Source organism: Heterodontus francisci, chromosome 4, assembly GCF_036365525.1.
Source record: "Heterodontus francisci isolate sHetFra1 chromosome 4, sHetFra1.hap1, whole genome shotgun sequence".
NCBI classification, from domain to species: Eukaryota; Metazoa; Chordata; class Chondrichthyes; order Heterodontiformes; family Heterodontidae; genus Heterodontus; species Heterodontus francisci.
In genome coordinates this window covers 150,783,811-150,799,528 of record NC_090374.1, presented here as the reverse complement: position 1 = coordinate 150,799,528, position 15,718 = coordinate 150,783,811, and the positions used below count along the sequence as shown (strand labels likewise).

Below are 15,718 nucleotides of genomic sequence, written 5' to 3'. Positions count from 1 at the left end.
GCGATAGCCCTTTCCTGAGCATCATGATCAGTCACGTTACTATCCAATTCCTGATCTACCACATTCTGTGCCTCAGAACCTTCATCACAAAACACACGAGTATTTGAGGTACAAGGTGTCTCATTTCCCTCCATCAGCTGCTCAGATTCTGAGATTTTGTAATCAATCCTAATTAATCGTGAGGAATGAACCTTAACAGTTTGATTTCCATGCTTGATAACGACGGCCTTACCTTCATGACCAATTACCTAACAGTACACCTGTGCTGTACTATTATTTGTTCTACCCTTCCATTCCCAATGGCCCTCAAATCTCCTGAACTAAATTCCGCCTCAGATGGCCTTATAAAATGCCTGAGTTCTGTGAATTTTCTGAGACCTCAGCCTTGATGAGCCCTGTCTTATCTCTAAATAAAGCAATCAAATGTGCAAAAAAAATTGAACTAATTGCAGTACCTTCTAGAGCAGGAGGACTGTCGCACAGTACAGAAGGCAATTTGGGAATACGCCAACTGATAGGGACTATATCCTCCAACCATCTGGAGCGAAATCTTTGCATGCACCGCCCGTGCCAGGGAAGTTGTCAACTTGCAGTTTGGCTGGTCAGCTAAGATTTTATGTAACATTTCATCAACCACTGCGTGATTCCTTTCACAAAGCCCACTGCTGAAAGGACTTTCAGCTACAGTATTCATAACCATAATGTTCATGTTTTCACACATATCTCAGAACTCGTCATTGGCAATTTCCCCTCCATTATCAGTCAAAAATTTAGTTGGTGCCCCTATTCATTTCTCCATAATTTTGTCTATAATCACCCTTTTGTCCCTACTATTTATTATTGTAGAAAGCCTAAATCTAGTTGCTCGGTCTACAAAATGTAGAATGAAAATATTCTTGTCTTTGTCCCATACCTTCAAACCCATGGCAACTACCTTGTTAAAGTCATGTGCCAATGGAAAGCTGACAATAGGACTTGATGGTGTCCTCCGATACTTTTTTCTTAAAACAGATTTCACACTTTTCACTAATCTCTTCTATTATCCTTGTATACCCTTCATCAATCACACCTGCATCCTTTTTTTGGGGGGGGGGGGTGGGGTTTAATCTCTGACAAGAAGGGTGAGCAAATTGCCTGTGCAGCTTTAAGACAATTTGCGTTTTATCTCTCTGTTTCTGAACACCTGATGCCATCAATACTTCTCTAACACTCTGACTAGAAACGTCAGGTTTTAGTTTAGTTTAGAGATACAGCACTGAAACAGGCCCTTCGGCCCACCAAGTCTGTGCCGACCATCAACCACCCATTTATACTAATCCTACCCCAATTCTGTATTCCTACCACATCCCCACCTGCCCCTATATTTCCCTACCACCTACCTATACTAGGGGCAATTTATAATGGCCAATTAACGTATCACCCTGCAAGTCTTTGGCATGTGGGAGGAAACCGGAGCACCCGGAGGAAACCCACGCAGACACAGGGAGAACTTGCAAACTCCACACAGACAGTACCCAGAATTGAACCCGGGTCGCTGGAGCTGTGAGGCTGCGGTGCTAACCACTGCGCCACTGTGTTTTGTTAAGAGAATACAATAATGCCCTGACTGGGTAAACTGCAAATTCACTGACTTCCCAAAAACAATTGCCTTATCATGCTCCATATCAAGTTTCATTTGTGCCTTTTTCATTAAAGGCTTACTCAACAGTAAAGGTAGCTCACTGGAGACTACATCAGTACTGATAAAGTGGCTCACCCCAGCTACTTTATATAGATTTACTACTCTCTTCAGTGACTTCAAAGTGCTGTCATCCCCAAACATAAAGCTGGCATACTTTTAAACTCCTTAATCTTGCATCGATTTTCACTCCTGAGTGAATCCAGATAACACTGTAACCAATCACTTCCACATACTGTCGACATGCAAGTACTATCCAATACAGCACAGTTGAACGAATCCACAACTAACACATTCATCACGGGAAATAGGACTAAAACCCTAGTGACTAGTACAATTTGTTCAGATCCATCAGTATCTTCCTGTTCTGCCTCAGAATTCTCCGTGTTGTGTTTTATTTTGAAGACTCTGCCCCTCCACTTAAGGCAGTTCATTGTACAATGATATTTTGCGTCACATCTGAAGCACCCATTAACTGTTCCTTGGGCATTCCAGGGATTCATTCACCTATGATTGCTGTTCGAAATCTGTCTTTCACTGTCATAGACCTGCTAAAGGTGCTTTCATCCTCATTCCCCGTCTTTAACCTTTTCATTGTACTTATGCCTGCTTCCAATATCGAGACCATTTTGAAACCTAGTAAACATAGAGTCCTCCATTCTTTGTGTCACTGCAGAGTGCCCTGCTTTTTCTAGTTGGGCTGCAGGAAATGACTGTTTCCCCGGGAATTTCTTTAAGGCCGCAGACATTTGATCCAACAGGGAGTCTTTGTCCAAGAAGCAAACCACAGTTAGAACCAGGAGCCTGCCCATATGTGACACCCTAGCACTGTCTAGCAATTTAAAAGCTAGCAGTGAACCAGGCATCTCCAAATTGAATTTCCTCAATCTTCTATACAGTCTGTTAAAGTCCATGATATATTCCTCCATTGAATAATCATCTGTTTTCCGAAATCTATAAAAATCTGACCATACCTCATACGCATTCAATAAGTCATATTTTATGTAAATTTCATCCAGGAATTCTAACAGAAGATCCAACCCTTCATCAGTATCCAGCTGACGAGCATCCAGTTCACAAAACACTTCACTTCTGATTTTACTTTTGGTAGGAAGTGACAACGCCAAGGCCATACCTGGTTTCCCCTTTAGTAGAGATGCAACCCGTGTCCACATACCCACTTCATTCTTCCACTGGTCATATGGTTCAGACCGAGAACATCGGAGGGTAATCATGCTCTGACAATTTAGACTTGCTTTCTGCCTTATTTTCCACAATAGCCCTTGAGATTTTAGTTTTCTTTCCAAAAAAATTTCTTATTTTCCAACCTTCAGCTTTGGGCAACCATTGCTTTCATGTTAAACTCCAGAAAGCTTGTTATGGAAAGATAATGCTGGACCCGATATTTACTCAGTTTCACCTTCTTTGTAATCCTTTTACTCAGCACAAACATGTAGCTCCTCATTCAAACCCTCCACCAGTCTCAGTGAGTGTCTGCTTGTAAGTGCTGAACTAAAACCCCAATTAACACCCTTCACCTGCATATAATCAAACCACTGATACACAATTAACAGATTAACAGGGTTGGTTTTGGGGGGGAGTTCAAATGAGTAGAATATGGATCTCCTGAGAGACACAAACATGGAGAAAGCGCGGGGGGCGGGGAGGACAGGAGGGGGGGGGGGGGGGAAAGAGAGGAGGGGGGGGGAAAGAGAGGAGGGGGGGGGGAAAGAGAGGAGGGGGGGGGAAAGAGAGGAGGGGGGGGGAAAGAGAGGAGGGGGGGGGAAAGAGAGGGGGGGGGGGAAAGAGAGGAGGGGGGGGGAAAGAGAGGAGGGGGGGGGGAAGAGAGGAGGGGGGGGGAAAGAGAGGAGGGGGGGGAAAGAGAGGAGGGGGGGGAAAGAGAGGAGGGGGGGAAAGAGAGGAGGGGGGGGGAAAGAGAGGAGGGGGGGGAAAGAGAGGAGGGGGGGAGAGAGAGGAGGGGGGGAGAGAGAGGAGGGGGGGGAGAGAGAGGAGGGGGGGGAGAGAGAGGAGGGGGGGGGAGAGAGAGGAGGGGGGGGGAGAGAGAGGAGGGGGGGGGAGAGAGAGGAGGGGGGGGGAGAGAGAGGAGGGGGGGGGAGAGAGAGGAGGGGGGGGGAGAGAGAGGAGGGGGGGGAGAGAGAGGAGGGGGGGGGAGAGAGAGGAGGGGGGGGAGAGAGAGGAGGGGGGGGAGAGAGAGGAGGGGGGGGAGAGAGAGGAGGGGGGGGGGGGAGAGAGAGGAGGGGGGGGAGAGAGAGGAGGGGGGGGAGAGAGAGGAGGGGGGGGAGAGAGAGGAGGGGGGGGGAGAGAGAGGAGGGGGGGGGGGAGAGAGAGGAGGGGGGGGGGAGAGAGAGGAGGGGGGGGGGGGAGAGAGAGGAGGGGGGGGGGGGAGAGAGAGGAGGGGGGGGGGGAGAGAGAGGAGGGGGGGGGCGAGAGAGGAGGGGGGGGCGAGAGAGGAGGGGGGGGGCGAGAGAGGAGGGGGGGGGGCGAGAGAGGAGGGGGGGGGCGAGAGAGGAGGGGGGGGGCGAGAGAGGAGGGGGGGGGCGAGAGAGGAGGGGGGGGCGAGAGAGGAGGGGGGGGGCGAGAGAGGAGGGGGGGGCGAGAGAGGAGGGGGGGGGCGAGAGAGGAGGGGGGGCGAGAGAGGAGGGGGGGCGAGAGAGGAGGGGGGGGCGAGAGAGGAGGGGGGGCGAGAGAGGAGGGGGGGGGGCGAGAGAGGAGGGGGGGGGGCGAGAGAGGAGGGGGGGGGGAGAGAGAGGAGGGGGGGGAGAGAGAGAGGAGGGGGGGGGAGAGAGAGAGGAGGGGGGGGGGAGAGAGGAGGGGGGGGGAGAGAGAGGAGGGGGGGGAGAGAGAGGAGGGGGGGGGAGAGAGAGGAGGGGGGGGGAGAGAGAGGAGGGGGGGGGGGAGAGAGAGGAGGGGGGGGGAGAGAGAGGAGGGGGGGGGGAGAGAGAGGAGGGGGGGGGAGAGAGAGGAGGGGGGGGGGGAGAGAGGAGGGGGGGGGGGAGAGAGGAGGGGGGGGGAGAGAGAGGAGGGGGGGGGAGAGAGAGGAGGGGGGGGAGAGAGAGGAGGGGGGGGGGGAGAGAGAGGAGGGGGGGGGAGAGAGAGGAGGGGGGGGAGAGAGGAGGGGGGGGGGGAGAGAGAGGAGGGGGGGAGAGAGAGGAGGGGGGGGGAGAGAGAGGAGGGGGGGGGGAGAGAGAGGAGGGGGGGGGGAGAGAGAGGAGGGGGGAGAGAGAGGAGGGGGGGGGGAAGAGAGAGGAGGGGGGGGGGGGGAAGAGAGAGGAGGGGGGGGGGGGAGAGAGAGGAGGGGGGGGGGGAGAGAGAGGAGGGGGGGGGAGAGAGAGGAGGGGGGGGGAGACACCCTGGTCCACTCCTCCATTACCCCCACCACCTCGTCCCCGTCCCAGGGCACCTTCCCCTGCAATCGCAGGAGGTGTAATACCTGCCCATTTACCTCCCCTCTCCTCACTATCCCAGGCCCCAAACACTCCTTTCAGGTGAAGCAGAGATTTACTTGTACTTCTTTCAATGTAGTATACTGTATTCGCTGCTCACAGTGTGGTCTCCTCTACATTGGGGAGACCAAGCGCAGACTGGGTGACCGCTTTGCGGAACATCTCCGCTCAGTCCGCAAGCAGGACCCTGAGCTTCCGGTTGCTTGCCATTTCAACACTCACCCCTGCTCTCATGCTCACATCTCTGTCCTGGGATTGCTGCAGTGTTCCAGTGAACATCAACGAAAGCTCGAGGAACAGCATCTCATCTACCGATTAGGCACACTACAACCTGCCGGACTGAACATTGAGTTCAATAATTTCAGAGCATGACAGCCCCCCATTTTACTTTCATTTTTAGTTATTTTTTCTTCTGTTTTTTTTACATTCTTTTTTACATTTTTTACTATCTTTTTTTGCATTTATTTCATTTCATCTTAGTTTGTTCAGTTTGCTTACCCACTGTTTTTTTCAGGTTTGCACTTGCTGCTGTTCAATATTCAGTGTATTCACACGTAATCTGTACTAATGCTTTGTCTTTCAACACACCATTAACATATTGTTTGCCTTTGCTCCGTGACCTTTTGGTCAGCTATGTGGCCTGGTCCAATCTGCACCTTCTCCTTTGTTATCTCTTGCCCCACCCCCACCTCACTTGCTTATAATCTGTGACTTTTCTAATATTTGTCAGTTCCGAAGGGTCACTGACCCGAAACGTTAACTCTGCTTCTCTTTCCACAGATGCTGCCAGACCTGCTGAGTGATTCCAGCATTTCTTGTTTTTGTTTCAGATTTCCAGCATCCGCAGTATTTTGCTTTTATAGAAGTTGGATGAGGTTGGTTCGGACGTTGGGGGCGGGGGGAGGGAATGGGGGAAGAGAAGAGAATAGGTTAGGACCAAAGCAGGTGGGAGAGTATTACGAGGTTAGGAGCTGGTGGACGGTGAAGTAGTGGTTGGACCTGACAAGGGATGGGGAGTGACAGAAGAGAGATGAGAATGGGGAAAAAAAAAAATGGGGGAATGCATCTTTCTAAACCGATATATACAACAGCAATCCTTTACAGTATTTGGAGATCAGGAAATCATTCTTTCCAGTATATGTGACCACATATTCATTTAATTCTTTGCATTTATAGCAAAATTATCAATAAAATATTTCTCTTAAAAGTAGTACAGGAAACCTCTCGTAATCCAGACGCCTGGACCAATAATCTGGAGACACGAGTTCAAATCCCACACGACAGTTGGGGAATTCAAATTCAGTTAATTAAATAAATCTGGAATAAAAAGCTAGTATTCATAATTTTAAACATATTGTTACGACCAGGTGAGAACGAGTCTAGAGGTTCCCTCTCAGCCTTTGCCCGTTTTACCTGTAGCAGGGTTTAATTTTAAAAACATTGTGTTCTTAGCTTCCCCTCAGTGAATCCTTGTTCACTGCTCCAATTGTAAGACAAAGAAATCAATTCAGACAGGTTTCCTTAGATTTTAAACAAGAAAGGTAGAAGTTTATTAATCTTGAACTCTAATCCCATTACGGACTACGAATATGCGACGTGACCATGCTGGCATGCATATGCGATAAACACACAGGCAGATAGAGACAGAAAAGTAGAAGAGAATAAAGGGGAAAAGTTTGAGGCAATAGATGGGTTTCTATTTTACTGTCCTTTGAGTCTTCCGTGAAGTCTTTGGTTGCCGGTCAGACTTGCAATTCGTAGGGTCCGATACACTCCAACTTGTTTCGAGGTCAGAGTCTTTTCTCCCTTGAGGTTTATGTCTTCCATGGCTTGGGGGAAAGGGAGAGGGGGAGAGGCTTCTTTGCTCCATGTTCCAGTTCAAACAGCCTTCTCCCTCCTTCTCTGTGGCACAATTCAAAAAACCCCAGATTGCCCAGCAGATTAGTCATGTGACTAGCTGGTTTGACCATGTGTTTGTGGATTCTGCCATCTTAGCCATCATCCTCCTGTGTCAGCATCCTCACCTTAAATGTCTGGTGATCACAGCCCATTTTGGGTTAAGTGGACCAAGGAATAGTCCTTTGTCTCTCCAAGCACTGTTAGTATGCAAATATTTTTCCAGCCAAATGTCTGGTGAATTTTTTTTTTTTATGAAGTCTTTTCTTCACTCCAGCAACAGCTTAAAATCAATGTTCACACGACAACATTAATATGCCGCATTCTTGGCAGGTGAGGGTCTGCATGACAGTATAATTACCAGATCATAAAAACCCTACTGGCCAACTTAATGTCCTTTAGGGAAGGAAACTGGCCAACAAAGATTTGTTAAGGCAACTCATGTCTGACAAACTTGATTGAGGTCTTCAACAAAATAACAGAGGGTTGATGAAGGTAATGCAATGATACCGACTTTCAAAAGATGTTTGATAAAGTGCCACATAATAGACTTGTTAGCAAAATCGAAGCCCATGGGATGAATGAGGTAGTGACAGCATGGCAACTAAGTTCACTGAGACATCAATGAGAGAGCAATCGTGAATGGTTGTTTATTAAACTGGAGAGAAGAATACGATGGTTTCTCCCAGAAATTAACAAGCTTATTTCAACAGCATATGGGTGACGAGTACTGGAAACAGCAGCATAACCACATAAAGCAACTTGTGATGAGCAAGAACTTGCCCTTCCATCTCCCCAAATAAGCAAGAACCCTCCCCCCAGCTGAGCAGTAACCACACAAAATGCATATACCCCTCCCCTTACCATCAAGCAAAAATCCAACCTCTTCACCTGAGCGCATCTTCCTCACCATCCTCACAATGAATATCACTTAGTTGACTGGAGACAACCTCCCCATCTCCCTCCCTACTCCTACTCTCATCTCCCTCTCTCTCCTCACTCAACCTCCTGCCCTCCACCCATCCTCCCATTTGTCTTCCTTCCCTCCTTAGTCTAATTCAAGTACCACCCACACTCTAATCCTGCATGACCTAATTCTACATTAGATCTTGACTACCATATACCATTCCATACCATCGCACAAGACCAACTAGTAAAGGTGAAAGTTAGACAGCCTATCACATAGAACTTCTGAAACAGTGCAAAAATTTTTGATCCTATGATTTGTGTGATGAATTACCAAGTCCACTAAAAACGTCTGGAACATGCATGTACAAAACATGTTAAAATTAATGCCAACTATCAAGATGCCAAAAAAAGTTCGTAAATCTCAGAACATTTTACTGGCAGCAAGAAAAGGTACAATGGGAGCAGAATTAATTGGCTGTTCACAACGGATCCCCTATAAAATACATCTATATGGACTTTATTAAAACCTGATTTCCCAATTACTCTATTATAATCTTTCTATTAAGCCTTTCAGAACAGTGCACTTGTACTCGCATTCTACCAGAAATGCAAGGAAACTGTAGTTTAAAATACTTACCAAAATCTACTCTTGTTAATATGCACTGCATTGGATGGTCAGTTGTGTGCCTTGTAGTAGTGGCCCCACTTTCATAACAAGATGCGCACAGGTCGTAGTCGTAACAAATTAAGCACTTATATCTGCGGCCTCGAAAATTTCCTTTTAAACATGCGTCACAGCTGACACCTAGGAAACAAGAAGGAACCACAAGAAATGCCAATGCTTAGTCAGTTTTCCAAAGAGGTCTTACAATCACTTTGAACAGAAAATATACAGTAGTAAGCTTAGACACCAGTGACTAGCATCCTGTAATTATAAACACACACACCCACTTTAAACACAAGATTGCTTTTGCTTTACAATAGCTCAGATTTTCTCCAGCCATTTCAATTTTTAAGGAACATCTGAGAATATGACAGTCTTCAATATAGCTTCAAAACAAAATTACTGCTTTTTCTTTAAATTAGGATATTAGAGAAAATCATATTAAGGGAAATATTTTTTCTATATTGCATATCCTCAGTTAGGTTTATTGATTTTCAACTTGTATTAAAACTTTCAGACTTAATGCCAACACCCAAAACTTTTTGTTGCGAACTTCAGATTGCAGATTTTACCAGTTATATTTTATATCTGACCCCTTCAATGGTAATCTGCCATAGTGTACTAAGTATCAGTGCTAGCGCAACAGAGTTTTGTAGTCTTAATTCTTCACTGCATATAAATAACTGCGAAGAAAAATAAATGTACGACTTTTTACATAAGAACTAGGAGCAGGAGTAGGCAATTCTGCCCCTTGAGCCTGCCCCACCATTCAATACAATCATGGCTGATCTCATCTCAGCCTCAACTCCACTTTCCTGCCCGTTCTCCATAACCCTTCAACCCTTTACTAATTAAAAATCTGTCTATCTCCTCCTTAAATTTACTCAATGTCCTGGCATCCACCGCACTCTGGGGTAGTGAATTCCACAGACTCACGACCCCTTTGAGAGAAGTAATTTCTCCTCATCTCGGTTTTAAATCTGCTACCCCTTATCCTAAAATTATGACCTCTCGTTCTAGATTTCCCCACAAGAGGAAACATCCTCTCTGCGTCTACTTTTGTCAATCCCCTTAATCATCTTATATACCTCAATTAGATCTCCTCTCATTCTTCTAAACTCTACAGAGTAAAGGCCTAAACTGCTCAATCTCTCTTCATAAGACAAAACCCTCATCCCTGGAATCAATCTAGTGAACCTCCTCTGAACTGCCTCCAATGCAACTACATCCCTCCTCAAGTAAGGGGACCAAAACTGTACGCAATAGTCCAGAAGCGGTCTCACTATTGCCTTGTACAGTTGCAGCAACACTTCCCTACTTTTATATTCTATTCCTTTAGCAATAAACGCCAAAATTCCATCTGCCTTCCTTATTACCTGCTACACCTGCATACTAGTTTTCTGTGATTCATGCACGAGGACACCCAGATCCCTGTGCACTGAAGCACTCTGAAGTTTCTCTCCATTTAGATAATAATTTGCCTTTCTATTCTTCCGACCAAAATGGATAACCTCACACTTATCCACGTTAAAGTCCATCTGCCAAGTTTTGGCCCATTCACCTAACCTATCCATATCCATTTGTAAATTTCATATTTCTTTATTGCAACTTATTATCCCACCTATTTTAGTGTCATCTGCAAATTTGGCTATAGTACCTTCTATCCCTGCATCCAAGTCACAGAATCACAGAATAATACAGTGCAGAAGAGGCTCTTCGGCCCATCGAGTCTGCACCGATGCATTAAAACACCTGACCTGTCTTCCCAATCCCATTTGCCAGCACTTGGCCCATAGCCTTGAATGTTATGACATGCCAAGTGCTCATCCAGGTACTTTTTAAAAGATGTGAGGCAACCTGCCTCTGCCACCCTCCCAGGCAGGGCATTCCAGACCATCACCACCCTCTGGGTAAAAAAGTTCTTCCCCAAATCCCCCTTAAACCTCCCGCCCCTCACCTTAAACTTGTGACCCCTCGTAACTGACCCTTCAACTAAGGGGAACAGCTGCTCCCTATCCACCCTGTCCATGCCCCTCATAATCTTGTACACCTCGATCAGGTCACCCCTCAGTCTTCTCTGCTCCAGCGAAAACAACCCAAGCCTATCCAACCTCTCTTCATAGCTTAAATGTTCCATCCCAGGCAACATCCTGGAGAATCACCTCTGCACCCCCTCCAATGCAATCACATCCTTCCTATAATATGGCAACCAGAATTGCACAGTACTCCAGCTGTGGCCTTACCAAAGTTCTGTACAACTCCAACATGACCTCCCTGCTTTTGTAATCTACGCCTCGATTGATAAAGGCAAGTGTCCCATATGCCTTTTTCACCACCCTATTAACCTGCCCTTCTGCCTTCAGAGATCTATGGACAAACACGCTAAGGTCCCTTTGTTCCTCGGAACTTCCCAGTGTCAGGCTATTCATTGAATACTTCCGTGTCACATTACTCCTTCCAAAGTGTATCACCTCACACTTTTCAGCGTTAAATTCCATCTGCCACTTTTCTGCCCATTTGACCATCCCGTCTATATCTTCCTGTAACCTAAGACACTCCACTTCACTGTTAACCACTCGGCCAATCTTTGTGTCATCCGCGAACTTACTGATCCTACCCCCCACATGGTCATCTATGTCGTTTATATAAATGACAAACAATAGGGGACCCAGCACAGATCCCGGTGATACGCCACTGGACACTGGCTTCCAGTCACTAAAACAGCCGTCTGCCATCACTCTCGGTCTCCTACAGCTAAGCCAATTTTGAATCCACCTCATCAAATTATCGTGTATCCCATGTGCATTTGCTTTCTTGATAAGTCTCCCATGTGGGACCTTGTCAAAGGCTTTACTGAAATTCATGTAAACTACATCAACTGCACTACTCTCATCTCCATACCTGGTCACATGCTCAAAAAATTCAATCAAATTTGTTAGGCATGACCTCCCTCTGACAAAGCCATGCTGACTATTCCTAATCAAATTTTGCCTCTCCAAGTGGTGATAGATTCTCTCCTTCAGAATTTTCTCCAATAGTTTCCCTATCACTGACGAGAGACTCACTGGTCTGTAGTTCCCTGGCTTATCTCTACAACCTTTCTTAAATAGTGGGACTACATTAGCTGTTCTCCAGCTCTCTGGCACCTCCCCCGTGGCCAGAGAGATTAGATTAGAGATACAGCACTGAAACAGGCCCTTCGGCCCACCGAGTCTGTGCCGAACATCAACCACCCATTTATACTAATCCTACACTAATCCCATATTCCTACCAAACATCCCCACCTGTCCCTATATTTCCCTACCACCTACCTATACTAGTGACAATTTATAATGGCCAATTTACCTATCAACCTGCAAGTCTTTTGGCTTGTGGGAGGAAACCGGAGCACCCGGAGAAAACCCACGCAGACACAGGGAGAACTTGCAAACTCCACACAGGCAGTACCCGGAATCGAACCGGGGTCCCTGGAGCTGTGAGGCTGCGGTGCTAACCACTGCGCCACTGTGCCGCCCTTTTTTTTAAACATGGAAAAAGGAATTAAAAATTTGGGTCAGAGCCCCTGCAATCTCCACCCTCGCCTCCCACAGCATCCTGGGACACAAATCGTCCAGACCTGGAGATTTGACCACTTTTAAGCCTTCCAAAACCTCCAATACCTTGTCACTCCCTATGACAATTTGCTCAAGAACCTCACAGTCTCTCTCTAAGTTCCATATCTACATCCTCATTCTCTTGGGTGAAGACAGATGTGAAGTATTCATTTAACATCCTACCAATGTCCTCTGGGTCCTACTCTTTCCCTGGTTATCCTCTTCCCATTGATATACTTATAGAATATCTTGGGATTTTCCCTACTTTTACCAGCCAGAGCTTTCTCATATCCCCTCTTTGCTCTCCTAATTGCTTTATTTATTCAGAGATACAGCACTGAAACAGGCCCTTCGGCCCACCGAGTCTGTGCCGACCAACAACCACCCATTTATACTAACCCAACAGCAATCCCATATTCCCTATCACCTCCCTACACTAGGGGCAATTTACAACGGCCAATTTACCTATCACCTGCAAGTCTTTTGGATGTGGGAGGAAACCGGAGCACCCGGCGAAAACCCACGCAGACACAGGGAGAACTTGCAAACTCCACACAGGCAGTACCCGGAATCGAACCGGGGTCCCTGGAGCTGTGAGGCTGCGGTGCTAACCACTGCGCCACTGTGCCGCCCTTTTTTTTAAACATGGAAAAAGGAATTAAAAATTTGGGTCAGAGCCCCTGCAATCTCCACCCTCGCCTCCCACAGCATCCTGGGACACAAATCGTCCAGACCTGGAGATTTGACCACTTTTAAGCCTTCCAAAACCTCCAATACCTTGTCACTCCCTATGACAATTTGCTCAAGAACCTCACAGTCTCTCTCTAAGTTCCATATCTACATCCTCATTCTCTTGGGTGAAGACAGATGTGAAGTATTCATTTAACATCCTACCAATGTCCTCTGGGTCCTACTCTTTCCCTGGTTATCCTCTTCCCATTGATATACTTATAGAATATCTTGGGATTTTCCCTACTTTTACCAGCCAGAGCTTTCTCATATCCCCTCTTTGCTCTCCTAATTGCTTTATTTATTCAGAGATACAGCACTGAAACAGGCCCTTCGGCCCACCGAGTCTGTGCCGACCAACAACCACCCATTTATACTAACCCAACAGCAATCCCATATTCCCTATCACCTCCCTACACTCGGGGCAATTTACAACGGCCAATTTACCTATCACCTGCAAGTCTTTTGGATGTGGGAGGAAACCGGAGCACCCGGCGAAAACCCACGCAGACACAGGGAGAACTTGCAAACTCCGCACAGGCAGTACCCAAAATCGAACCCAGGTCCCTGGAGCGGTGAGGCTGCGGTGCTAACCACTGCGCCGCCCACAGTGCTCCATCCTACACTTTCTGTACTCCACTAATGCTTCCATTGATTTGCTCTCCTTGTATTTGCTAAAAGCCTCTCTTTTCCTTCTCATCATACCCTGAATGTTTCTGGTCATCCGTGGTTCTCTGGGCTTGTTGCCCCTACCTATTACCCTAGAGGGAACATGGAGGGCCTGTACCCTCCCCATTTCCTTTTTGAATGCCCCCCACTGCTCTTCTGTAGATTTCCCAACAAGTAGCTCTTTCTGGTCTACCTTGGCCAGATCCTGCCTTATTTTACTCAAATTCGCTCTCCCCCAATCCAAAACCTTTTTTTGCAACTTGTCTATTTCTTTCTCCACAACAAGCTTAAATTGTACTATGTTGTGGTCGCTATCACCAAAATGCTCCCCCACCAACACCTCAACCACCTGTCTGGCTTCATTCCCCAGACTTAGGTCCAGCACTGCACCCTCCCTTGTTGGATCCTCTACATATTGAGCTAAAAGGTTCTCCTGCATACATTTTAAGAACTCCACTCCATCTAAGCCCTGAACACGATGACTATCCCAATTAATATTGGGAAAGTTGAAATCACCTAATATAATTACCCTATTATTTTTACACACCTCTGCGAATTGCGCACATATTTGCTCCTCAATTTCCCGCTGACTATCTGGGGGTCTATAATAAACACCTAGCAATGTGGCTGTCCCTTTTTTATTCCTAAACTCTACCCATAAAGCTTCATTTGATGCCCCCTCCAAGAAATCATCTCTCCTTACTGCAGTAACTGAATCCTGAACTAATATTGCAATGCCCCCTCCTCTTTTACCCCCTCCTCTGTCTCGCCTGAAGATTCTATATCCCGGGATATTAAGCTGCCAATCCTGCCCCTCCCTCAACCATGTCTCCGTGATGGCTACTATATCACAATTCCAACTGTCAATCATTGCCCTTAACTCATCAGTTTTACCTGCAGTACTCCTGGCATTAAATTCTGGGTACTGCCTGTGTGGAGTTTGCAAGTTCTCCCTGTGTCTGCGTGGGTTTCCTCCGGGTGCTCCTGTTTCCTCCCACATGCCAAAGACTTGCAGGTTGATAGGTAAATTGGCCATTAGCAATTGCCCCTAGTATAGGTAGGTGGTAGGGAAATATAGGGACAGGTGGGGATGTGGTAGGAATATGGAATTAGTGTAGGATTAGTATAAATGGGTGGTTGATGGTCGGCACAGACTCGGTGGACCGAAGGGCCTGTTTCAGTGCTGTATCTCTAAACTAAACTAAAGTAGAGGCCTTCCATCCTGGTTTTTTCCCTTGAAACTTACTGCCGCTGTATTCCCTCTGACTTGTTCGCTTTTCTGTGTTTAGCTGCGTCCCTATTCTGCTAGGAGTCTGCATCCCCTCCCCCTGCCAAATTAGTTTAAACTCCTCCCAACAGCACTAGCAAACCCACCTGCAAGGAGGTTAGTCCCCCTCTGGTTCAGATGTAGACCGTCCTGCTTGTACAGGTCCCACCTTCCCCAGAAACGGTCCCAGTGGTCCAGGAATCTAAAACCCTCCCTCCTGCACCAACTCTTAAGCCATGCATTCATCTGTGCTATTCTCCTATTTCTATACTCGCTAGCACGTGGCACTAGGAGTAATCTGGAGATTACAACCCGAGAGGTCCTGCTTTTTAGTCTACTGCCTAACTCCCTCAATTCTTGATGCAAGACCTCATCCCTCTTTCTACCTATTTCATTGGTACCAACATGTACCATGACCTCTGCCTTATCACCCTCCCGTTTCAGGATGCCCTGCAGCCATTCAGTGACATCCCGGACCTTGGCACCAGGGAGGCAACACACCATCCTGGAGTCACGTTGACGTCCACAGTAGCGCCTATCTGTTCCCCTGACTATAGAATCCCCTATTACTATTGCTCTTCCTCTCTTTCCCCCTTCCTGTGCAGACAGGCTGCTTGCGGTGCCAGAAGCTTGGCTCTGTTGGCACTCCCTGGAGGAACCAGCCTCATCAGCCTCCAAAATGGAATACCGATTTGCAAGCAAGACCCCAGAGGACTCCTGAACTACCTGCCCGATTCTCTTGGACTGCCTGGTGGTCCCTTCCTTCCTCAAGTCCCTTCAGCTGCCGTGTGACTACCTCTCTATACGTGCTATCCACAATGCTCTCAGACTCACGGATTCTCCACAGTG

The 15,718-nt window shown here is 47.2% G+C and overlaps 1 protein-coding gene across 2 annotated transcripts in view; it reads right to left on the bottom strand.

The window, feature by feature from the left end:
* Positions 1-15,718, bottom strand: part of kcmf1 (potassium channel modulatory factor 1) — a 232,315-nt gene that overhangs the window by 149,577 nt on the left and 67,020 nt on the right. For both annotated transcript variants that reach the window (XM_068030333.1, XM_068030334.1), the window contains exon 2: positions 8,585-8,752. In XM_068030333.1, coding sequence (XP_067886434.1) covers positions 8,585-8,752 — 168 coding nt within the window. The remainder of the gene's footprint in view (positions 1-8,584; positions 8,753-15,718) is intronic.